This window comes from Salmo trutta, chromosome 26 (assembly GCF_901001165.1).
Source record: "Salmo trutta chromosome 26, fSalTru1.1, whole genome shotgun sequence".
NCBI lineage: Eukaryota > Metazoa > Chordata > Actinopteri > Salmoniformes > Salmonidae > Salmo > Salmo trutta.
Genome location: NC_042982.1, coordinates 14,346,439 through 14,372,570, shown reverse-complemented (window position 1 = coordinate 14,372,570; position 26,132 = coordinate 14,346,439). Strand labels below are relative to the sequence as shown.

At 42.9% G+C, this 26,132-nt stretch overlaps 1 protein-coding gene and 1 pseudogene across 1 annotated transcript in view; both read left to right on the top strand.

The window, feature by feature from the left end:
* The window catches only part of LOC115163204 (ras GTPase-activating protein 2), a 48,739-nt gene extending 42,503 nt beyond the window's left edge, over positions 1-6,236 (top strand). Inside the window, exons 20-24 of the mRNA XM_029714902.1 lie at positions 1,495-1,577; positions 2,009-2,217; positions 4,110-4,213; positions 4,525-4,702; positions 4,862-6,236. Of these exons, the coding sequence (XP_029570762.1) occupies positions 1,495-1,577; positions 2,009-2,217; positions 4,110-4,213; positions 4,525-4,702; positions 4,862-4,892 (605 nt within the window). The 3' untranslated portion in view covers positions 4,893-6,236. The remainder of the gene's footprint in view (positions 1-1,494; positions 1,578-2,008; positions 2,218-4,109; positions 4,214-4,524; positions 4,703-4,861) is intronic.
* A 746-nt stretch (positions 6,237-6,982) lies between these two features.
* LOC115162806 (vitamin K-dependent protein S-like) lies at positions 6,983-22,934 on the top strand (annotated as a pseudogene).
* Positions 22,935-26,132: the final 3,198 nt, after the last annotated feature.

The following is a 26,132-nucleotide window of genomic DNA, read 5'->3' as shown; positions in this document are numbered from 1 at the left end:
TAGGCAGGTTACCTTTGATTCCTTGGGCACAGGGACTATGGTGGTCTGCTTGAAACATGTGGATATTACAGACTCTCAGGGAGAGGTTGAAAATGTCAGTGAAGGCACTTGCCAGTTGGTCCGCGCATGTTTTGAGTACACGTCCTGGTAATCCAGCTGGCCCCGCGGCTTTGTGAATGTTGACCTGTTTAAAGGTCTTGCTCACGTCGGCTACCAAGAGCGTTAGACAGTGACAAAAACAGGGTTTAGGAGGTGCAGCTGAACCACCATGACAGCAGGAATCACTTGGGCTTTGGTGGTGCTGTTTTCAGGGCTTGGTAATAGTCGGTGCCAAAAAGGTTTGAAAGGCTTTTTGGATGTTGTGAACTAAGTCTCCTGTTGCTGTAAGTGTTTAATGTGACTCATAACTTGAGTATGGGTTTCAATTTCTAATGGAATGGAGAAGGACGGGGGTCGGTGTCAAGGAATTATGATGGTTTGGTGTGCACATTTATCATTATGATCCCTGCAGATGGAACTAACCACTAGGACTACGTCTCAAATGGCAACCAATTCCATAGGACTCTGGTCAAAAGTAGTGTGCACTATGTAGGGATGAGGGTGCCATTTGAGGTGCACCCTATCTGTGTGTCCCCCTAGGCTAAAGTGTGTCTGGATTCACTTTCAGACTAGTAGTGGGTCTGATTATTCTCCCATGTTTTTCTCATAGTATTGGCAGGAGGTTTCAGTAAAATTGTGACAAGAACCATCGATCAGAATGTTAAGATCTGCATCTGGTTGGCTAGACATATATTTTTTTATTTAACTTAGCTACGTGTGTGTGCGTGTGAGAGACTGAACTGGAAGGCAGAAGATATGCAGAGAATCAGATGGCGCTGGAGGTATGAGGGGTGGGGCCAGGGGGTGCCTCGGCCTGGAAATGCGGAGGAGGAAGGTGGCAGGCAGAGAAAGGAGCTCCCGCTTAAATGAGAGATTGAGATGGCAACATTCATCACATACCCAATGCACCTGGATTCACGTATGCAAGGGAGAGAGAAGGAAGGGGGAGGAAATGTGTGTGTGTGTGTGCAATGAAGTATCATCAGTGGATCAGACATTTCACTCTATCAGCTAGATAAAGGGAAGGAGTGTGAGCTGATAGGTGGAGACTGAAGAGAGACCAATGGCTGGAGCTGATACAGAGACTGCTTTTATAACTGTATATGGTTTGTGTGTTTTGGCCCGGCTATTGTCAGACACAGCGATGGAAATGGTTGTCTATCGAGTTTAAAGACTGTTCTCTTTTTATTTTTGTTGGAAGAGTTGGTGTGAAATGTTATGCTGCGCGTCTTCTAGTAGTCAAGGGTCAGATGGTGTAAGACCTCAATGTTCCTCCTAGTGATGCAGCTTGACCAAGACATGAGTGCTAGGGGTGCACATAAGGGTAAGAGTCCAATGTAGACATTTTGTGTGTGTGAGTATATTTAACATTTCTTTTTCTTTCTGTTTTCCAAGGGAAAGAAGCACTCTGCATTATCCCAGTGAAGGATATCCGGGCTGTGGAGAAACTGTACGAAAGTGCCTTTAACCGCAAAAATGTAAGCAGGACTGTCTTTGTCTGATGTGGTCTGTTTAGAGCCAGGAGTTTACCCTGGCCACCTACCTGACCAGTAAACGGGTCAAGCACAGTTATACTATAGGCTAATGCAAAGGCCCAGAGGTTTTCCTGGTCAGGTCAAAATATCAGGAAAAACTCCTTTGGTTCTGTGTAAGTTGTGAGGGAAGTTCTTTGAGTTTACGCATTGAATTTGAACTGAAACGTATGTGGACTATGAGTGTTTGCTACTCAAAATAAAAACGTAATTGTCCGCGAAGGGCAATTCATTTGCACCATATTGACAGCCTGTCAGATAGAGAGAGTGTGTGTGTGTGTGTGTGTGTGTGTGTGTGTGTGTGTGTGTGTGTGTGTGTGTGTGTGTGTGTGTGTGTGTGTGTTATTGACAACCCCTCTCTCCTCTCTCCTTTTTAGATGTTCCAGGTGCTCCACAGTGAGAAGCCACTGTACGTGCAGGCGGGGAACTGCGTGGAGGCCAGTGAGTGGGTAGAGGTACTGAGCCAAGTGAGCCGCTGTAACCCGGACCGCCTGGGCACCTTCCACCCCTCGGCCTACGTGGCGGGGGCCTGGCTCTGCTGCAGGAGCCTGAGCGACAGCCAGCCGGGCTGCAAGCCCTGCACACCGTGAGTACTCACCCCTGAATCTCAAACCAACCTCTACTAGTCCCTAGGTCAGCGTTCCCCAATAACATTTTATAAAAATCAGGAAATAACCTCAGTGATTTTTCATTTAATAAATCTGTTCGCCAAGTATCACCACACATAAATAGAGGGACATACAGTGAGCTCCAAAAGTATTGGGACAGTGACACATGTTGTTGTTTTGTCTCTGTACTCCAGCACTTTGGATTTGAAATGATACAATGGCTATACGAGGTTAGACTGTCGGCTTTAATTTGAGGGTATTTTCATCCATAGTGGGTGAACAGTTTAGAAATTACAGCACTTTGTGTACATAGTCTCCCCATTTTTAGGGAACCAAAAAGTATTGGGCCAAATTCACTTATGTGTATTAAAGTAGTAAAAGTTAAGTCTTTGGTCCCATAGTCATAGCACACAATGACTACATCAAGCTTGTGACTGTACACATTTGTTGGATGCATTTGCTGTTTGTTTTATTGTAAATAAGAACATCATACATTAATGTGGATGCTACCATGATTATGGATAATCCTGTATGAATCGTGAATCATGATGAGTGAGGAAGTTACAGAGGCATAAATATCATACCCCCCTGTTATTGTAACCTCCCCTGTTATTGTAATGGTGAGAGGTTAGCATGTTTTGCTATGATATAAAATGCTAACCTCCCCTGTTATTGTAATGGTGAGAGGTTAGCATGTTTTGGGGGTATGATATTTGTGTAACTTTCTCACTCAATATGCACGATTCATTCAGGGGTATCCGTAGTAATGGTAGCATCCACATTAATGCCGATGTGTTTAGAAACATATTACATTCTTATTTACAATAAAAGTGACTCTAAAATGACAGCAATTATTTATTTCTATTGGGCACAAAATAATCTGAAACACAACCAAAACAAGTAGCAAATGCATCCAACAAGTTTGTAGAGTCACAAGCTTGATGTGGACATTGTGTGCTAGGAATATGGGACCAAATACTAAACTTTTGGCTTCTTTAATACATGTATAAGTGAATTTGTCCCAGTACTTTTGGTCCCCTGAAATGGGGGGGACTATGTACAGAAAGGGTTGTAATTTCTAAACGGTTCACCCAATATGGATGAAAATACCCTCAAATGAAAGCTGACAGTCTGTAAATAAATCCAAAGTGCTGGAGAACAGAGCAAAAACAACAACAAAATTGTCACTGTCCAAATACTTTTGGAGGTCACTGTATGTGAATGTATCTGAATTTAATCAATGTTTTAAATTATTCTTGGGACACTTGTACAAATGATTTATAACTATGTTCCGGTCTCCGACCGTCCGCTCAAGGAATGAATGTAATTGGGGACCTTTGCCCTAGGTGCTTGTGTAGATCGGGGAGATTTGTATAGATGTATGGTTCATAGTATGAAAAGATAGTCAGCACTCACAAATTAAGTATCACTTTGATTTATTTTCAGTCAATTCATTGTGATGGCTAAAAATACATCTTGTAACTGCGGAAAGTAAGTCTGATTACTCCTGGGTTACAGCACCCAAATATTCGTTTATAGAACTTAAAAAGAGTTGAACATAGAACATTTTTATATGGTTCATAGTTCTATCTTGTACTCTGATCGGCCAGGTGGAATTTGCCATATTTTGTGTACAGATGCTATCCTTCCCTCTCAGATCAACACAAGTTCCTAGAAGATAGAGGCTGCTTCCTCAAGGAAATTGACCTTATCAGAATCACTGCCTACTTGTATCAGACACCTGAGTCTTATTCAATAGGGAGCACCGTAGCGAAATTGGACAATTCCAGCACACGTTATTGGATAATTCCAGGTTTTCTGTTTTCTTCCATTTGGTGCCTAATGAACATGACCCTTTCTTCTCTCCCAGTACCTTGCTGGCTAACCTGCAGCTGGACATCGACTGTGACCGCGAGACGGAGAGAATCTTCTCCCTCCTCACCTCCAGCTACTCCAAGCTGCAGAAGATGGAAGGCAAGTGGGATTCTACCAGTCAATCACCCAAAAATTAATATAAAAAGTATTCTTATCACAATAGATTATTTCTATAGTGCCTTATTGCATGAGGCATTTTCTCTTGAACCGTTCGTACCCTGCTGGCTCAGATATTTGATTTTCACATTGTCCTTTCCAGCTCGGTTCCTGCAACTATTGTGTGTGACTAACCAGGCTAGTACAGCTCGGATTGGCTTGGCTCAGTTTGGCCCTTTAGTGGGAATCTGGAAACAGTAGCTTGGTGTGGTAGCCTGTGATGATGACCTCATGTATCTGTCTCCTGTGATCAGATGCGTGTGCCAGCATCGCTGTGTACCAGGGACCTCCGAGGGAGCAGGACGACTACTCCCTGTTCACCATCCAGGACCCCAAGGAGACATTCCACACAGTGCGGCAGATCACACACATCCTGGAGGAGCTGCAGAGAGAGCACGACACTCGCAGCGGCACCGCGCAGTACGGCAGCCAGTAAGTACACGCACGCACTCTCAAATACACACATACATATGTGTATACACAGACACTTATTCACATGTACTCACACACGCGCACACACACATGGATACACACATATGCGTAGACGGCCACGTAAATATTTATCCTCTTTGCTTTTCTGTGTCTTTCTAGAGAGAATCCGATAGTTGGGAAGACTTCCTAACCAGTCTAGGTGGGTCTGTCTGGCCTGAGTTCAACACTGGAGCCCCAGGGTGGCACCGTCGGGATTGGCACTGAGAACGCTGCCTGCCTCCGCGAATACCAAGAACGCATTACCCCCAAGGTCGTGCTCTGCCCCCCCTTCCCCGTCCACCACCGTGTGACTGGACGGACAGTCCAATAGAGGAAGTTAGAATTGTCACCTGACCCTGACCAGAAGCTCTCATTGGTTCAGAAGAGGAGACCCTTAGTTGTTTTTTTTTAATTCTCTTTCCCCGTCTGTCTCCATCCCTCTCTCGTTCTCACACACCACTGCCCTAATCAGAGGAGTATGTGCTTGCTCTCGTCTTCTACTTGATTTGCACAAAACTCAATAATTTCATTGAAACCTCCCCTTTTTCTACAGTTCGGTGAAGACCAGACAACATCATTAGTTGGTGTGTGTGTGTGAATAGGCTGCTAAAATAATCCCTTTTATACACTCAATGTTTTCGATCGTCAACCATCAAGATGAAGCTCTCAATCTCTTGGGGCTTCACTGTTTGACGTTCGTTTACGACTAAACAGCAAGCTGATTTTGTTTATCTAATTTTCTATAAAAGGGAATTTTTCTCTCCTTCCTCCTCCTCTACCCACCTCCTATATTTTATGCTTTGAACAAATGCAGGTGTTTCAGAGTACAGTTAAGTGAATGAAACCGATCTGCCTTATTTTTCTTCATGGATGTATGTGTAAAAGTCTCTCTCGCATCCTCGGGTTAGGGAATTATGCCCAAGCACTTTACATATTTGGAATATTCCAGATGGCATCATTTTAGATACGTGGTATCAGTATACCCCCCACATTGATCAGTTAAATGATCTCGTTTACGTTCTCGTTTCCATTCCTGTACGATAACGTTTATAGCCTGTAGATTTTAATAGCTATTTTTCTTACACCAAAGATGAACATTTCGTAGGATTGACTTGAATAAAAGGGTATAAATGTATTTTGAATACAGACTTTTTGAAAATGGAGAGAAGTGCAGGATATATTTAGTTCATGTACATTTTGGTAAATGCATTGTTCCTCTTTTTAATGATGTAGACGATTTGATTGAGTAACATTCTAATGTTCTTTGGAAATGCAGAGGTACCGTGGTCGGTAGTCTAGAAATGTCTGTGACAGCCGCTTCACCATGTAGTGATGTCACTGCATAACAATCTCCATAAATCACAACAAGATAGACAATCCCCTTCACTTGCCAATCTAGCACCTTAGATACTTATCACTGCATCACTGGCCCACATTAACTAGTGTCAAGCTCAGGGATGATAGACGAGTTTCCCACTAGTACTCTGAACAAAAACATAGATGCAACAATTTCAAAGATTTTACTGAGTTACAGTTCATATAAGGAAATCAGTCAATTGAAATGAATTCATTAGGCCCTAATCTATGGATTTCACATGACTGGGAATACAGATATGCATCTGTGTTGATCACAGATACCTTTAAAAAAAGAAGGTAGTTGCGTGGATCAGAAAACCAGTCAGTATCTGGTGGGACCACCATTTGCCTCATGCAGTGCGACATCTCCTTCACATAGAATTTCAGTCTGATTGTGTAATGTTGTCCCACTCCTCTTCAATGGCTGTGCGAGGTTGCTGGATATTGGTTGGGAACTGGAACACGATGTCGTACACGTCGATCCAGAGCATCGCAAACGTGTCCAATGGGTGACATGTCTGGTGAGTATGCAGGCCATGGAAGAACTGGGACATTTTCAGCTTCCAGGAAGTGTGTACAGATCCTTGCGCCATGGGGCCGTGCATTATGATGCTGAAACATGAGGTGATGGCAGCGGATGAATGGCACGACAATGGGCCTCAGGATCTCGTCACAGTACCTCTGCATTAAAATTCCCATCGATAAAATGCAATTGTGTTCGTTGTCCGTAGCTTATGCCTGCCCATACCAAAACCCCACCGCCACCTGTGGCACACATTTATATCAACAAACCACTCACCCACACGACACCATACACGCAGTCTACCATCTTCCCGGTACAGTTGAAAACCGGGATTCAATCCGTGAAAAGCACACTTCTCCAGCATGCCAGTGGCCATCAAAGGTGAGCAGTGGCCCACAATTTGATGTCAAACTACAGTCAAGTCAAGACCCTGGTGAGAATGAAGAGCACGCAGATGAGCTTCCATGAGATGATTTCTGACAGTTTGTGCAGAAAGTCTTAGTTGTGCAAACCCATTGTTTCATCAACTGTCTGCTTTTCTTGTCTCAGACCATCCCGCAGGTGAAGAAGCCGGATGTGGAGGTCCTGAGCTTGAGTGGTTACACGTGGTCTGCGGTTGTGAGGCTGATTGGATGTACTGCCAAATTCTCGAAAACAACATTTTGGTAGAGAAATTAACATTTAAACTCTCTGGCAACAGCTCTAGGGGTCATTCCTGCAGTCAGCATGCAGATTGCACGCTCTGTGGCATTGTGTTGTGTGATAAAACTGCACATTTTAGAGTGGATTTTTATTGTCCCCAGCACAAAGTGCACCTGTGTAATGATCATGCTGTTTAATCCGCTTCTTGAAATGCCACACCTGTCAGGTGAATGGATTATCTTGGCAAAGGAGAAACACTCACTAACAGGGATGTAAAGAAAAGTATAAACAACATTTTAGAGACAAGCTTTTTGTGCGTATGGGAAATATCTGGGATCTTTTATTTCAGCTCATGAAACATGGGACCAATACTTTACATGTTGCGTTTATATTTTTGTTCAGTGTAATTACGAGTTGGAGGGGCGTTCAAGTGGATTCTTTCCCCCCAGTCGTATGTGGGGGGGAAAAAATGTCAAATCAAAATGTTTATTTGTCGCACACGCAGATTCGCAGGTGTAAAGCAGGTCCAGTGAAATGCTTATAAAGGATGCAGGTCAGGGAAGTCTAATTTCTGGTGAGTGACCGCCGGTCTAATGTCCCAAAGTTATTTTTGGTTGTAGGAAATAATACTACCTAATTCTACCACCTTCCCACTTGGTTATGAACACAGCATTAGTCGCACCGTTCTTTTATCATTTTATCAGTCAACCCGTAGGAACAACAGTGTGTAAACAGATGCCTAGAAACTTGAACTTGGATCAACAACAAGAAGGGAACGTGTATCAGCGTTAGTACAGGGTTAACCATGTTTCAGATGTATTTTGGTTTGGCTTGTGGAACTATTTGCTGTCAGAAGTTTTGTCTTTGGTCCGTCATATATTCCCAACATGCATGTCCTGTATATTTAACTGTATCTTTTTTTTTGAGAACATTTTGTATGTATGTTTTTTTTTTTAACACTGCAAAAAAATGTGTGTTGGTGTGTTACCGCACCTTGTTCTTTGTCTTCAGTGGTACTAGGATGCTGGCTGCTTTTCATGTCACAGAGAGTCTAATGTATGGTAGCTTGCTGCGGAGTCTACATCTATAGCTTATGCAACGTTACAGAATTTAACGTTGTCTGGAACACCAGGGTCGTGTTCATTACAGCACACAGCGGAACACTTTTTGCAATGGATAAAGAAAATGAGCATCTACCTGTTTGTCTGTTTTCTTGCGTTTGGTGCCTAATGAACACAACCACACCTGATTTTGTTTGTCAGCGGTGTTGCTGAAAGCTCTTGGCCTCATGGTTCTTGTCCTTTGTCAGCCTATTCTGATGTGTAGGTAAAGATGTCATCATGAGTGAGCTTGTTGCTTCATTGGCTTTCTTTCACCAATCTCAAACGGTTTTCAATCGATCACCGCATCATCTCCCCACCTTACCTTTGACAGTCAGACGTTTTATCATGTTGTATCTTTAACGTTGTCGGAACCTTTTTTTAGAGCCGTGAGAAACAGGCCTTTACTAACCCCCTCACCCCCCCAAAGGGAACAAGGATTATCAGAAACATGTCTTACATTATCTGTGTGTGTGTGTGTGTGTGTGTGTGTGTGTGTGTGTGGCCCATTTAACAAAACATGGGAAGTCGAGTGATGGTTAACAGTCGATCCCTCGACAGGCCTTCATGTAAACAGTATCTGTGAATTCATTGCCATGACATAATCAGCAGTCTTTTGAATGTTAAATTCAATCATTGCAAAGAGAATCGGTTATTTTCATATTTCACCCCTGTAAACCTACCATTGCATACAGGACTGGAGTACATATCTTTGTTATTTAATTTTTTTTTTAATTTTCCACAACCAGAAAGTCAAATCATATCTCCTGTTTTTTTTTTGATTCGTTCATTTGAAATGATTTACAATAAACATGTTGCCAACCCTTTCACTTCAGGTGTGTGGTCTTTACTAAACGTCAGCTCTAGGGGAGGCGGAGTAGAGTAGAAACATTAGCCTGGACCCAGATCTGTTTGTAACACCTTGCCATCTCCTATGGTCATTGGAGTTGGTAATATGGCACAAACAGATATGGAACCAAGCTATAAAGACATTGGGTGGAGAACACAAGAAGGGGCTATATTATTTAGCAGGTTGCTGTTTTATTGGGATGAGTTTTGTTCTGGAGGCAGAACTGAGATGGGCCAGCTGCATAGTCAAAATTGGCTATATTGTAAAATAATGAGTTTATCGGTCAGAGTTTTAGGTCAGGATTAAAATCAGATTTTATGACTTTGTGGCTGACCGCTGGTGACCACTGCAGAGCTACCTGCAGAACTAGATTCATGACACAATGCTAACCTTCTATCCTTTTCATAAGACCATTAGAGAGCTGTACAGTCAACCAGCCAACAGTGTATACTGAACTCTGCGATGTAGAAGTTGTTTTCAGTTTGGGAAATGGGTTTACTTTGGCAGCACTTCACATGGAACAACTAGTCATTCGCAAACCATTAAAGCACATTTTATTTCCTTCCCAGTAATTGCCTCTGTCACTTCAGTGGACTCGTCACAATAAGAATGACTTGAAGAACGTCTGTGGCATGTTGGATTTAAGTCTCTTCACCCAGATTTTCTCTAGCTTTTGGATGTGCTGTAGATATGCTGTAATGTAGATTCATAAATCAGTCTGTAGATCAGGGGTGCCCAAAATTTTGGACTTGGAAACCCCAAAAACATGGTTTATCAATATATAAGATCATTCTGGAAGACTGGCAAGCCCAATCTAATTTTGTTGGGGGCCATGTTTGGCCCGCAGGCCCCACTTTGGATGGCCCTGCTATAGATAAAGAGGGAGAGACGAGGAATAGTGTGATAGCCCGCCTCCCCTGTCCTAACCAAGGACTGCCCATGTGCACAACAGCATAAGTTACTCTTTAGCACCGGTACCCTTTTCAAGCACCAGCTGCATTCTCCTGAAGGCACATATTGGACTGTCACTTTTGATATCTTCCGTGACCAAAATGTACATCTTAATATATTCATCTGTGTGAAGACAAAGACCGTTCTCTTTACACAACAAAGTCGGAACTGATTGACTTTAAGTCAGAACATTTAAGTCAGAACATATGCTGTCTGTTTTCTTCAGTTGTTTTGTCCCTGTCATCGCACATTGCTTTGATGTGTTACTTCGATGTCGACCGCATAGTGTGAGACTTCTCAATTTCCACCTGCAGTCTACCCTTCCCCTGCAGATTGACACCAGTCTTGCTTTTCAAATTAAAGTAAGCATGTAATATCGAAAACATGTCGGAACAAATCTCTTTATGATGCCACAGCATGGCTTACGACGGATTTAGAAAAATACTTCATTTTTCTACCGAGCCATCCGTTTTCTGACGCCAAACCAATTCCATAAATAGACCATTGAGATTCAAGTGCTTTTTAAAAAAAATTACACTTGCCAAGAACAATGACTTTAAAAGGGGTCAGTGTTCCCTCTGTGTTTGGACCGAAGAATGACATAATAGCGTCTGTGGTTTGGACACTATCTGACACACACACACACACACACCTCCTTGACCCAGACATTGACCTCCCCATCATGGTTTATTTTGTTGGCTCATCTCCATCCTTATCTGCCAGGGCCAGGTTTGCCAAACTCTGGGAAAGAGACCAATTTCTCAAGACTTCTCAGTTTCCCTGTATCTCTTGTCTTATCAGGTGATGCTCCAGCCCAGTACATAGCCTACAGGGCCAGACGAAGGACCAGGACCAAAGAATCAGACTTGAGACGAGCATACAACATAAACCCCTCAAGGAACGTCTGGTTAAGAGAATCAAGCACCCCAAAGGACAGTGAAAAGAAGTAGACGGAAGTAGATTGTTTGCATGGAAGAGGTTAGTGCTAGCACTGCTGACCCTAGGGATGTGGGTTCATCCAGCGCTTGAACGGATACTGGAGGTAAGAGACGAAACGATGACATTATTTTACTATATGGTTCTACTCACACAGGGTTGGGAAGTAACTGATTGCATGTAATCTGATTACAAAACGGTATCAGTTAAGGTACCAACAAAAATATTTGAATCAGATTACAGATACTTTTGAAAAAGTAGATTACTTCTTGGATTACTTGTCAATTCAGAAAGGATGTTTGTGAAAAAAATACGTGACACTTTCTGTTTTCTCAATGACATTCAATTCAACATTGAAAAAGGGTGCAAGTTTGTTTGTTCCAGCTGAGCGAGTCTGACCACAAATCAGAGACCAATAGGATGACACACCAAATTCATTTGATGGATCTTTTTTTGTCTTCTAATGCCTCTCAAGGGGAAAGTAATACAAAAGTAACAAAGTAATCAGATTACGTTACTGAGTTTGGGTAATCCAGAAATGAGGTTACTGATTTTTGGACAGGTAACTAGTAACCATAACAGATTACATTTTGAAAGTGACCTACCCAACCCTGCTAACACAGTTACTGTGAGTACACACACACACAGGTTTTTTCCATTTAATTAGTGCAGCAATTGTTATAAATTGTTTGGTTACGTAAATGTCACTCTTGTTTGTTTAGCTAGCTTTCCTATTATCACAAATGTTGCCTACATGAACAGTATTCTTGTGTTGTTTCAACCCCATAGCCATCACCGGAATGCTACTCTTTTGTCGAGTCTAGGTCCTCATATCTCCTCTACACTAGGAAGAGCTTTGTGGGGAATGTCCCCATTCTGGACTACAAAGTCACAGAGTTGACCAGGTAGACTATAGGGATCATGACACCACTGAGCACTCCCCTTTCAGAACATTTATCCAGCCGGGGCACATCCGGCTGAACCACACTGACTGACTGAACCAGGTCCCACCTAGTCTCTCATTTATATACACTGAGTGTCCAAAACATTAAGAACACCTTAACACAATCCATGTCTCAAGGCTTAAAAATCCTTCTTTAACCTGTCTCCTCCCTTTCATCTACACTGATTGAGGTGGATTTAACAAGTTACATCAATAAGGGAACATAGCTTTCACATGGATTCACCTGATCAATCTATGTCTTGGAAAGAGCAGGTGTTCTTAATGTTTTGTGAATGCTCAATAAGAGGTAACACTGTTATGATAATGTCTGTGTTTTGACATGTCTGTCAATGTCTGTCCATCTGTAGCTTTGACTCGGAGTTTGAGCTGCGTACTCTGGACCCGGAGGGGGTGATATTCTTCGGGGACATCAACGGGCAGCAGAACTACTTCCTGCTGGCGGTGGTCCATGGGAACCTGAGCGTCCAGATGAGCCGCAGGGACGGAAAGGTCCTCGTCACCTCAGGGCCCAAGATCGGTGATGGGGAGTGGAAAAAGGTGAGGTCCTGAACCGTACCCTCTAAATTACTTTGTGACAGTAGGCTATGTTATAACCATAACATAATTACCATGTGGAAAATGTACAGGTAACTGACAAAATAAAGGAAACACCAACATAAAGTCTTTTAATAGGGCGTAGGGCCACCACGACAGCTTCAATGCGCCTTGGCATAGATTCTACAAGTGTTTGGAACTATATTGGAGGGATGTGACACTATTCCTCCACGAGAAATTCCATAATTTGGTGTTTTGTTGATCCTGGTGGAAACACTGTCTTTGGCACACTCCAGAATCTCCCATAAGTGTTCAATGGCGAACGTGCATAAAGATGTCAGAATTCAAATATGACTTCATTGTTTTACCAATATGCAATGAGAATTTGAACTACGGCGCACAATATTGTTCAATGTACCAATAAATCGGCACAATCTACTTTTTCGTTTTTTCGAATTGCCGGCATCTTGAAGCTAAAATGGGGATCATGTTTACTGTGCTAATGAACACACAAGGAAAAAGAGTAATGGATAATGTACAGTTGTGGCCAAGTTTTGAGAATGACACAAATATTAATTTTCATAAAGTCTGCTGCCTCAGTGTCTTTAGATATTTTTGTCAGATGTTACTATGGAATACTGAAGTATAATTACAAGCATTTCATAAGTGTCAAAGGCTTTTATTGACAATTACATGAAGTTGATGCATAGAGTCAATATTTGCAGTGTTGACCCTTATTTTTCAAGACCTCTGCAATCCGCCCCGGCATGCTGTCAATTAACTTCTGGGCCACATCCTGACTGATGGCAGCCCATTCTTGCATAATCAATGCTTGGAGTTTGTCAGAATTTTGGGGATTTTGTTTGTCCACCAGCCTCTTGAGGATTGACCACAAGTTCTCAATGGGATTAAGGTCTGGGGAGTTTCCTGGCCATGGACCCAAAATATCGATGTTTTGTTCCCCGAGCCATTTAGTTATCACGTTTTCCTTATGGCAAAGTGCTCCATCATGCTGGAAAAGGCATTGTTCGTCACTAAACTGTTTCTGAATGGTTGGGAGAAGTTGCTCTCGGAGGATGTATTGGTACCATTCTTTATTAATGGCTGTGTTCTTAGGCAAAATTGTGAGTGAGCCCACTCCCTTGGCTGAGAAGCAACCCCACACATGAATGGTCTCAGGATGCTTTACTGTTGGCATGACACAGGACTGATGGTAGCGCTCACCTTGTCTTCTCCGGACAAGCTTTTTTCCAGATGCCCCAAGCAATCGGAAAGGGGATTCATCAGAGAAAATGACTTTAACCCAGTCCTCAGCAGTCCAATCCCTGTACCTTCTGCAGAATATCAGTCTGTCCCTGATGTTTTTCCTGGCGAGAAGTGGCTTCTTTGTTGCCCTTCTTCACACCAGACCATCATCCAAAAGTCTTCGCCTCACTGTGCGTGCAGATGCACTCACACCTGCCTGCTGCCATTCCTGAGCAAGCTCTGTACTGGTGGTGCCCCGATCCCACAGCTGAATCAACTTTAGGAGACGGTCCTGGCGCTTGCTGGACTTTCTTGGGTGCCCTGAAGCCTTCTTCACAACAATTGAACCGCTCTCCTTGAAGTTCTTAATGATCCGATAAATGGTTGATTTAGGTGCAATCTTACTGGCAGCAATATCCTTGCCTGTGAAGCCCTTTTTGTGCAAAGCAATGATGACGGTGCGTGTTTCCTTGCAGGTAACCATGATTGACAGAGGAAGAACAATGATTCCAAGCACCACCCTCCTTTTGAAGCTTCCAGTATGTTATTGGAACTCAATCAGCATGACAGAGTGATCTCCAGCCTTGTCCTCGTCAACACTCACACCTGTGTTAACGAGAGAATCACTGACATGATGTCAGCTGGTCCTTTTGTGGCAGTGCTGAAATGCAGTGGAAATGTTTTTTTGGGATTCAGTTCATTTACATGGCAAAGAGGGACTTTGCAATTAATTGCAATTCATCTGATCACTCTTCATAACATTCTGGAGTATATGCAAATTGCCATCATACAAACTGAGGCAGCAGACTTTGTGAAAATGTATATTTGTGTCATTCTCAAATCTTTTGGCCACGACTGTACAGTATGAGATATTTGTGGTAAGTGCATGGGGGCCGCCATCTTTATGCACCTCTGCAATTGGGTTGAGATCTGGTGACTGAGACGGCCATGGCATATGGTTGACATTGTTCTCATGCTCAAACCATTCAGTGACCACTGGTGCCATGTGGATGGGGGCATTGCCAAATTAATGCCCTGCCCAGAATTTTTATATACGCAACCCTAAGCATGATGGGACATTAATTGCTTAATTAACTCAGGAACCACACCTGTGTGGAAGCAACTGCTTTCAATATACTTTGTATCCCTCATTTAGTCAAATGTTTCCATTATTTTGTCAGTTACCTGTGATAGCCATGCAATAGCAATGTGGGCCCTGTAATAACCGTGTCAATACAATGTAATACCCACATGGGCTATGTATTAGTGATCCAATACCAATGTATTATCCAATGTAATGACCATGCAATAATAGTGTTGGTCTTGTAATAACCTAAGGGCCAGCATAAAAGCCATGCCCACATATGACCCCTTAACTAATCTAAATCTTACCTGTACATTATGGATGCAGATTACAGAGATGAAACAGTAGGGAGCTGTGGTTGTAAGCGTAGGCTCGGAGGCAGTCGTCACAGTTCAGCAGTCTGCTGAGAGCCACATGGCCGAGATAGGCAACGGCGTCCTGAGAATCTCCATCGGAGACCTGGTCCCGGATAGACAAGTTTATTGTTTGATTTTATGTCGCCTTTATTTAACCAGGTAGGCCAGTTGAGAACAAGTTCTCATTTACATCTGCGACCTGGCCAAGATAAAGCAAAGCAGTGCGACAAAAACAACAACACAGAGTTACACATGGGATAAACAAACGTACAGTCAATAACACAATAGAAAAATCTATATACAGTGTGTGCTAAGGAAGTAAGGAGGTAAGGCAATAAATAGGCCATAGTGGCGAAGTAGTTACCCTGGGGGTGAGTCTTGTTACCACCCACCTGGCTGACAGGGAGCAGAATGGGAGGATGTGAGAGGACCCATGGGAAGGAATGTGTCTAGAGAGGGGTTAGGACCTAACGGGGACACAGCAGGGTTGCAGACAGGCTGGAGGTGGGGGTGTAGAAGGGGTAGTGCTAGCATGTTGTGAGAGGTTTTTGAAGGGAATTTGTGTCTGCACAGTAAAGGTTAGGACCTTTACATTCCGTGGTTAGGAGCAATAGTAATAAAACACAGGGTCGCAGATGGGGTGGGAGGGTGGTGGGACATTAAGAGAGAGCGTGAAGGGGTAGTGGTAAAACGTGAAGTGAGGTTTTTGGAGGAAAATGTGTGACTTCAGAGGGCTTGGGAACAATGTTAGTAAGTACACTGGGGTTGCATCACAAGATACACCCTATTCCCTGTCTAGTGTACTACATTTGACCTATAAATCAAATTAAATGTCACATGCGCTGAATACAACCTTACCGTGAAATGCTTACTTATAAGCCCTTAACTCCCGAGTGGCGCAGCAGTCTAAGGCACTGCATCTCAGTGCAAGAGGCGTCACTGCAGTCCCTGGTTCGAATACAGCTGCATCACATCCAGCCGTGATTGGGAGTCCCGTATGGCGGTGCACAAATTGGCCCAGCGTTGTCTGGGTTTGGCTGGGGTAGGCCCTCATTGTAAATAAGAGTTTGTTCGAATCCAGGCTGCATCACATCCAGCTGTGATTGGGAGTCCCACAGGGTGGCGCACAATTGGCCCAGCGTTTGATTAGTTTAGTTGTTCAGCAGTCTTATGGCTTGGGGGTAGAAGCTGTTAAGGAGCCTTTTGGTTCTAGACTTGGCGCTCCGGTACCGCTTGCCTTGCGGTAGCAGAGAGAGCAGTCTGACTTGGGTGACTGGAGTCTTTGACAATTGAATAGCGTGCCATTTGGGACACAGCCTGGGTTGCGGAAGAAGAAGGGCATGGGGTGAAACATTGAAGACTCGCTAGTGGGACACTAGCTACTATGCCCTCCTTAATTATTGCGACAGTCAAGCATTTTTCATATTTTTGGGCTCTATACAAAAGTCTAAATTGAGTGAATTGGACCATTTTCCTGTCCTGCTAAGCATTCAAAATGTAACAAGTACTTTTGGGTGTCAGGGAAAATATAAATAGGAAAGTACAGATACCCCAAAAAACAACTTTAGTACTTCAAAGTATATTTACTTAAGTACTTTACACCACTGACTGTCTGTGGAGAAGGGAGTGAACCAGGGATCTGGCTGGTTCTCATAACATTAGGTTTGCTCATCTAATCCGTATGCAATGATAACCACTGTGCTCTTTGAAACTCTAATAATTATTTTCAGAGTTGGACCGCACAGCCTGAGACAGTTCTCTGACACACCAACTTTCTCACCATGATACGAACAACAAGATCAAAGCATAGCATATGGCTCAGTGTTCAACCACTCCTAAGAGAACATGAACTGTAGATCATATCACTTGAACACTATTTTATACCCCACACAAACAGAAATCCATGGTTAGGAGCAATAGAAATAAAACACAGGGTTGCAGATGGGGTGGGAGGGTGGTGGGACATTAAGAGAGAGCGTGAAGGGGTAGTGGTAAAATGTGAAGTGAGGTTTTTGGAGGACAATGTGTGACTGCAGAGGGCTTGGGAACAATGTTAAGGTCAACTACCCCTAAATGTTTCCAAGGACCTAAAATATAGGTCCCAGACTTTTTCCCTGTCAGGGTGCGTGGTCAGAATAAAATCCTGTCCCTCGTCATGTGACGGGGAACTGAGGTGGCCTACCTAGAGGGTTAAAGCCAACAGAGCCGACTCCAGGAAAGTAGGACCCAGGGGCAATATGTACCCAGCACCTCTGCACCTTGGAATCCTGCAGGGTCCGCTCCAGGACGCTGGAGTCCTAGCTGACCCAGTCCCAGCTCCGCATGCAGCCACCCAGAAGAGTGTTCAGACAGACAGACAGACAGACAGACAGACAGACAGACAGACAGACAGACAGACAGACAGACAGACAGACAGACAGACAGACAGACAGACAGACAGACAGACAGACAGACAGACAGACAGACAGACAGAACGGAAATGGTATAGAAAAACAAGCCCCATGTGATTGCCCTTCACTACATAGCGCTGTTCTTTCTTATTTTTATTTTTCCATTTTAAAATAGTCTAATTCAGATTAAGAGGGACAGTGGGTTCATTCAAAGAACAGACACATGCTGTTTGTGTAGAGTATAAAATACAATGTTCAAATTATATGAACTGCAGTTCATGCTGTCTCAGGAGTGATTGAACTCTGAGCTCTGCTTTGATCCTGTTGTTCTTATCATGGTGAGAAAGTTGGTGTGTCAGAGAACTGTCCCAGGATGTGCAGTCCAGCTGTGAAAATCATTATTAGAGTTGACAAGAGCACAGTGGTTATCATTACACACAGATTAGAGAAGCAAATCTCACGTGATGAGAACCAGCCAGATCCCTGGTTAACTCCCATCTCCACAGAGAGGCTCACATCCCGTGCCCTTCTTCTTCTGCAACCCAGCCTATATCCCAAATGGCACCCTATTCCATTTATGGTTAAAAAGTAGGACACTACACAGGGAATAGGGTGTAATTTGTGATGCAACCCCAGTGTACTTATTAATATAAGTAATTTTTGGGGGACTGAAACAGTTCTGTTTGTCAACAATATCACTCCAAAATACATGTTTGACTTAGAATTAAAGATTTTGGTAAAGAAATTTCCAACGATTTTAGTCCATAGTTTTCATACTCCCATTCCATGCATCTTTTCTATCACAGGGCTTTACGTTTTCTTTACACAGGGCTTTACGCTTTCTTTTCACAGGGCTTTACATTTTCTTTTCACAGGGCTTTACATTTTCTTTTCACAGGGCTTTACATTTTCTTTTCACAGGGCTTTACGCTTTCTTTTCACAGGGCTTTACATTTTCATTTCACAGGGCTTTACGTTTTCTTTTCACAGGGCTTTACGTTTTCCTTTCACAGGGCTTTACGTTTTCTATCACAGGGCTTTACGTTTTCTTTTCACAGGGCTTTACGTTTTCTATCACAGGGCTTTATGTTTTCCTTTCACAGGGCTTTACGTTTTCTATCACAGGGCTTTATGTTTTCTATCACAGGGCTTTATGTTTTCTTTTCACAGGGCTTTACGTTTTCTATCACAGGGCTTTATGTTTTCCTTTCACAGGGCTTTACGTTTTCTACCACAGGGCTTTATGTTTTCTATCACAGGGCTTTACGTTTTCTACCACAGGGCTTTACGTTTTCTATCACAGGGCTTTATGTTTTCTTTCACAGGGCTTTACGTTTTCTACCACAGGGCTTTACGTTTTCTATCACAGGGCTTTACGTTTTCTTTCCACAGGGCTTTACGTTTTCTTTTCACAGGGCTTTACGTTTTCTTTTCACAGGGCTTTACGCAGAGCCTGTATCTGAAATCTTCTTTTATTTATTTTATTTGATAGATTTTCAAATATGAGATAAAAAATGGTACAAACCTGACCCCTCATTCTCTCATCCATCCATCCCTACTTCCTGCCCTCCCATCCATCCCTCTCTCCAATCCATCCTCCCTTCCGCCCTCCAATCTACCCTCCCTCCCTCCAATCCACCCACCAACCAAGGATATACTATTAAAGTATGGGGCGGCAGGTAGCCTAACCGGAAGGTTGCAAGATCGAATCCCCGAGCTGACAAGGTAAAAATCTGTCAAGGCAGTTAACCAACTGTTCCTAGGCCGTCATTGAAAATAAGAATTTGTTCTTAACTAACTTGACTAGTAAAATAAAGGTGTAAATGAAATAGGACAGAAACAAACAGAAAAACAGTAATAGAAACAAAAACTATGGAAAAAGTGAAATAAAAATTATTATCAGCACCAATGGCCACTAGAACAGACATGACTGCTTACGAAAATATGCAAGTTACTCTAAGTAAAAGACAGGCTCTCCACGTATTGTATTAATGGGGACCAAGTTAAGTCAAACTTATGTTGGGACCCATGCACAGTGTACCTAACCTTCGCCAGAGGCAGAGATGACATCACCTCCTTAACCCACTGCATAAAGGAGGGCGGCTTTGCAGACTTCCAGTGAAAGAGGACAAGGCGGCGAGCTAGCAGCGGGGAAGTACCCCAAAAATGGCAGTGAACGGGTTGTGGCTAACAGTTGTATTACACATATGTGAGAATGCCTCAAAAATGGGGTCCCAGAAGCCACTTGAAGATTGGCATGACCAAAACATGTGTCCCACAGTCACTGGACTCTTGTATTTGAATTCTAAGCGGAACACAGAACTTCTCTCGCGGGAAGAAAACAATTCAGATATGGGTAAAAATGTGTAAACCTACCCCTTTAAGAATGGACCGTTGGTTAACTCCCATCTCATTTACATTTACCTCATTTAGCAGATGGTCTTATCCAGAACGACTTGCAGGAGCAATTAAGGTTAAGTGCCTTGATCAAGGGCACATTGACAGATTTTCCACCTTAGCTGCTCAGGGATTTGAATCAGTGACCTTTCGATTACTAGCCCAACGCTCTTAACCACCAGGCTGCCTGCCATCTCCACAGAGAGTCTCACATGCTCCCATTCTGTAGCTACTGTCCCACGGCATTTCATTCTTGCCATTACTTCAATAACATCTGAAGCTGAAGTTTAAGTACTTGGATCAGGTGCTTTCCTTATTTTGTCAGTAATGTAAAAAGCGTGACGACATTCAATTGTCTGTAAAAGGAACACTGCATTGTTGTATGAACAAGAAAGTGCACCGGTTAGGGTGCAGAGTGATATGCATGTTATGTTTGTCTTTGTGTCTGCGGTGCTGCTGGGAAACTCTTCAGATGAGCCAGATGGTGCAGACTGGACTCGCTCTGTGGAGCTAGCTCTCAGAACGGTTTCAGCCAGAGGCTCTCTCTTCATCCTCGTAGACACTCAGAACGACTACATTCTCTCCTTGGAACTCAACCACCCTTCACAGGTAACACTCCGGAACTATACAGCCTCGCGGCCCAACTGATCTGGACCAGCGTTTTTGTTACGTTATAGTCTCTATCTTCTCTCAATCCTTCACTATTACTGCTTTGGAAATGTTTACGATCTTGAAGAATGGCACAATGGCAAATCCTAACAAATGGCAAAGAGATGGCCAACACACGCACACACACACACACACACACACACACACACACACACACACACACACACACACACACACACACACACACACACACAATAAATGTAACCTTTATTTAACTAATTCTTATTTTACAATGACAGCCTACCCCAGCCAAACCCTAACCCGGATGACGCCGGGCCAATTGTGCGCCGCCCTATGGGACTCCCAATCACAACCGGTTGTGACACAGCCTGGATACACATACTCACGCGGGTCACTCAAACACACATGCACACACTCCCACACCCACACACACATACACACAGCAGCAGGTCACAAAGAAGTCACACACACACACTCTTGCCTCCATAGAGTCTGGGAACTGACTTGATTAGCCCAATGCTCACATGCTGTGATGTCATGCAAAATGCCAAGTAGGAAGAGGTCAAACTTTCCGAAAGAGGCTTTGTTCAAATTATGTCACTGTCAGCATGCCACACTTTTTAAGATGATTTAACTCCTGGAAATCCCCCCACATATATACATGAACAGATCTCTGTTGGACTTCAACACACATTCTTTGTGCTGTGTGGAACAAACCCTGACTTTTACCTTTTGCGTCTTTCTAAGGCACCAACAGATGTGTTGCTGTTTCCTTTTGCAGATTGTTTTGTTGATACCGATTTGTTGATCTGGCATTCGCTATCTCGCTTTATGAAATTTGTTTCCATATGACAATGTGTTAACAATTTTCTGGACCTACGGAGATCCTTTTTAAACCCAAACGAAGCATTACCTCCAATCCCTATCCAAACACAGCCTTATGGGGTGATATAAAGCAAAAACAATCTCTCCTGGGTAAGTTTGTATTCATCCATTGTTAGTGTTTCCTGTGACCTAGGAACTGATGCTGCGTTTGAGGGGGACTCTATTCTAGTTGCGCAGCTACCCCCAGGCCCTCTGCTCTGGTGAGAGTCAGTTCCTGCAGCTGCAAGTGAGGCCAGGCCAGCTGGTGATTGGCATGGGTGTAACCAAGGCAACCATGAAGTTGACAGAAGGGGACTATGAGCTCCTGAAGAGGGTGTTGAGCCAACCAGGGAGCATGGTGTACCTGGGGGGCGGGCCAGGTGAGAAATGAGTCTCAAATGACACCCTATTCCCTACATAGTGCACTACTCTAGGCCAGATACTTTTCTCTTCCAATCCTATTCACACTGTCTTCCCACAACAACTGATCCTATTCCTCTTACTCTTTCACCATTCTACTCTTACACACTTAAGAAGGCCGCAAAGCCGAAACGTCTGTGTACGCTATCCCTGATGCAGTGAAATTAATAAAATAAAAAATGATGTCATCTTTATGCAGCATATTTTTAAGTGTGGACCCATCACACCTTTTTACTATTCTACCCTTCCCACACTCTCTCACCCTCAACCTTTCCTCTTATTTTCAGCTCTCTCATTCGTTTCACCTCATTCTTCTTTTTTTCATTCTTTCTCACATACCATGTCCCAGAATCATTCTCTCTATCTCCTCTCCATTTATTGTCCACTACTACTGCCCTCCCACTTTGCATAATCTCAACCCACATCTCCTCTCCATTATTTTCATCTCGCTATGTTCATGTTTCCTGGATCACCTCACAAATCAGATAAGCTGATTTTCTACATTTCACCCCAGAATGACCATATGCTTCCTGGTCATGTGGTGACATATAACCAATAAATAAAGGGTGACTACAGTACGTTCAGATGTTAAAATAAATATAAATAAAGTGCATTCCTTCCTCCTTTAAATGATTGCAAGTTCTGCCCTACAGTACCTGTCCAGTCATGTCTCATCAGTGATTACTTCTAGGAAGGAAGGAAGGAAAGATGCACAACTCAGTTACTTGAACAGGGCCTCTCTTTGACCTTTGACTGTGTCCAGAGGGGGAGTCCAGCTTCCACGGCTGTCTCCAGGCCAAGATTCAGGGTGTCAACGTCGACCTTGACCTGGCAGAGGTCAAACACAGGGATGTCTGCTCTCACAGCTGCCCTGTCGCCCTTGACATCTGAGATGGGAAGTGGAGCCGCTGTCACACAGCACTGCTTATAAGACTACATGAGACCACTTAAACCACTGTTTACTGTTTGGCCGTTGTCTGTCTCTCAACGTTTTACTCTGTCTCATATGGCTATCTATGTAACAACTGTAACACATGTTACTGCAGAGTGCAGTAATATTGTATTTTCTAATAGTTGTATTTGTATTGAAGCATCTCTGACATGTGAGGGATGTTCATTTGAAGAACAAGAGAAGGATTGCATTTTCTTTGTGTAGATCGTTTTGTCTAACTTTTTTGGCAAACTGGTACGTTACCACAAAACCACATGGCCTCTTTCACTTTATTTGCTGCATATGTTTCTGTCATTTCCAGCAGAATTCCCCTCTGAGGTAAAGCTAAACGGTACAGCTGAATTACCATGTCCACTCTTGTTAAGTCTGTGCGAATGGCAATAAAGCATTTGCTGCTTTTTATAGCTATTTGAGTAGCATTGCATTTTTTACAGACGTGCTCAAATTGATTGGTACCCTTACAGCTCATTGGAATGATGCTTAATTCCTTCTGAAAAGTGATGAAATTAAAAGCTATATTATCATGTGTACTTGCATGCCTTTGGTATGTCATAGAATAAAGCAAAGAAGCTGTGAAAAGAGATTAATTATTGCTTATTCTACAAAGATATTCTAAAATGGCCTGGACACATTTGTTGTTACCCCTTAGAAAATATAATAAATCATTGGATTATAGTGATATTTCAAACTAATTAGTTTCTTTAATTAGTATCACACAAGTCTCCAATCATGTAATCAGTCATTCAGCCTATTTAAATGGCGAAAAGTAGTCAATGTGCTGTTTGGTATCATTGTGTGCACCACACTGAACATGGACCAGAGAAAGCAAAGGAGAGATTTGTCTGAGGAGATCAGAAAGAGAATAATAGACAAGCATGGTAAAGTTAAAGGCTACAAGACCATCTCTAAGTAGCTTGATGTTCCTGTGACAACAGTTTCAAATATTATTAAGAAGTTTAAGGTCCATGGAACTGTAGCCGACCTCCCTGGGCGTGGCCGCAAGAGGAAAATCAACCCCAGATTGAACAGAAGGATAGTGTGAATGGTAGAAAAATAACCAAGGATAACTCCCAAAGAGATCCAAGGTGAAGGTACGTCAGTTTCTTAGCGCACCATTCGTCGCTTTTTGAGTGAAAGTGGGCTCCATGGAAGAAGACCCAGGAGGACTCCACTTTTGAAAGAAAAGCAAAGCCAGACTGGAATTTGCTAAAATGCATATTGACAAGCCACAATCCTTCTGAGAGAATGTCCTTCAGACAGATGACTCAAAACTGGAGTTTTTTGGCAAGTCACATCAGCTCTATGTTCAACAGATGAAAAAATGAAGCTTTCAAAAGAAAAGAACACCATACCTACAGTGAAACATGGAGGAGGCTCGGTTATGTTTTGGGGCTGCTTTGCTGCCCAGGCGCAGCAAAGCACAGGGTGCCTTGAACCCGTGCAGGGCACAATAAAATCTCCAGAATGCCTTGAAAGTCTTGAGAGAAACGTACTGCCCAGTGTCAGAAAGCTCTGTCTCAGTCGCAGATCAATGGTCCTCCAACAGGATAATGTCCCAAAACGCACAGCTAAAAGCACCCAAGAATGGATAAGAACAAAACATTTGACTATTCTGAAGGGGCCTTCTATGAGTCCTGATCTGAATCCTATCAAACATCTATGGAAAGAGCTGAAACTTGCAGTCTGAAGAAGGCACCCATCAAACCTGAGACAGCTGGAGCAGTTTGCTCGGGAAGAGTGGGCCAAACTACCTGTTAACAGGTGCAGAAGTCTCATTGAGAGCTACAGAAAACGTTTGATTGCAGTGATTACCTCTAAAGGTTGTGCAACAAAATATTAGGGTAAGGGTCCCATTTTTGTCCATGCCATTTTCATATGTTTTATTATTTACAATATTATGTTGAGTAAAAAATAAAAAGCAAAGTCTGACTTCTATTAAATATGGAATTAACAATGGTGGACCACTGTATTATTATTTGACCCTGCTGGTTATCTATGAACATTTGAACATCTTGGCGAAGTTCTGTTATAATCAATTTGATTTAGATGCCAATTTCTTTTGTCAGTTAAGTCATTTCAGAGAATTGTGCATTCTTGTTTTTTTGTGGAGGGGTACCAATAAATTTGAGCATGTCTGTATATGTTGTAATTTCCCCGAAAGCTGTCCAGATGGTCCAAAAACATTGTATTCTTTCTCACACTAAGTTCCTGAACCATTTCTTAATGTACTGTACGGATGAGATGCGAGTTTTCTGTGTATTACCTTATACTGCCTATGAAACTAACTAAAGCAAGACAGAAGCGCCTGGGACAGAACAGTTACTCTATATTCTTCATTGACATGAGAGTGACAAACACCAAAACACAAGGCGCTCATCTTCTTACCAGACAGGAGCTCTCACATCCAGTTGCAGACTTGGATTCAAATTTAAATCATTTCAAATGCTTTAGCTGAGCTTGATTGAGCTTGCCTGGTGCAATGGAACCAATAGAATAGTCGCGACGGTGCAAAACCTGCCCACCTGGCAGGCTAAAGCAAACGTGTAAAGTATTTGAAAGATTTCAAATCGTATTCGAACCAAGGTTTTCACAGTTGCTTGGGAAAGAGAGGAGTCTAAACCAATGTTCTTGTGGTTTATTTTTGTCCTGCGAAATTCTTTGAGCCCTGGTGAGGAAAGAGGTTTTATTTGGAAAGAACCCCAGATAATTACTCCATCTACATTTCCACAATTGTTTCAAGTGGAATTGTGCAAGCAAATTACATTTGGATTTTGGGTTCATTGGTTTTTAGCCCTTATGAGTGGAAAGTTGTATGAATCTGTCTTCGCTCCTTAAAATAAAAGTTGTGTGTGTGCGTGTCTGTCTGTCAATTGGAGGGGACATCTTGGGGAATTTTGGAGAATTGTCTCAGCTCTGTGCCTTCTTGTGTTTCTGCAACCAGGGGAAGCACATTGCAAACAACATGTCTAAAGAAGGAAGAAAAAACACAGAAGTTTCAGTTTATGAGGTATGCATTGTCTGGCTACGAGCTTGATAGTTCCGTACACATCCCCCTCTATGCCTATTGGGCTCGAAGAAAGAACAAAGTTCTTATTACTAAATTAGTTTTGGGCCCTAATGAAATAAAGGTAAACAATGTTGCGGCAATGAAGAGGCCAGGCAGGCAACATCAAGCAGCATCTCTAATGAATATGAGT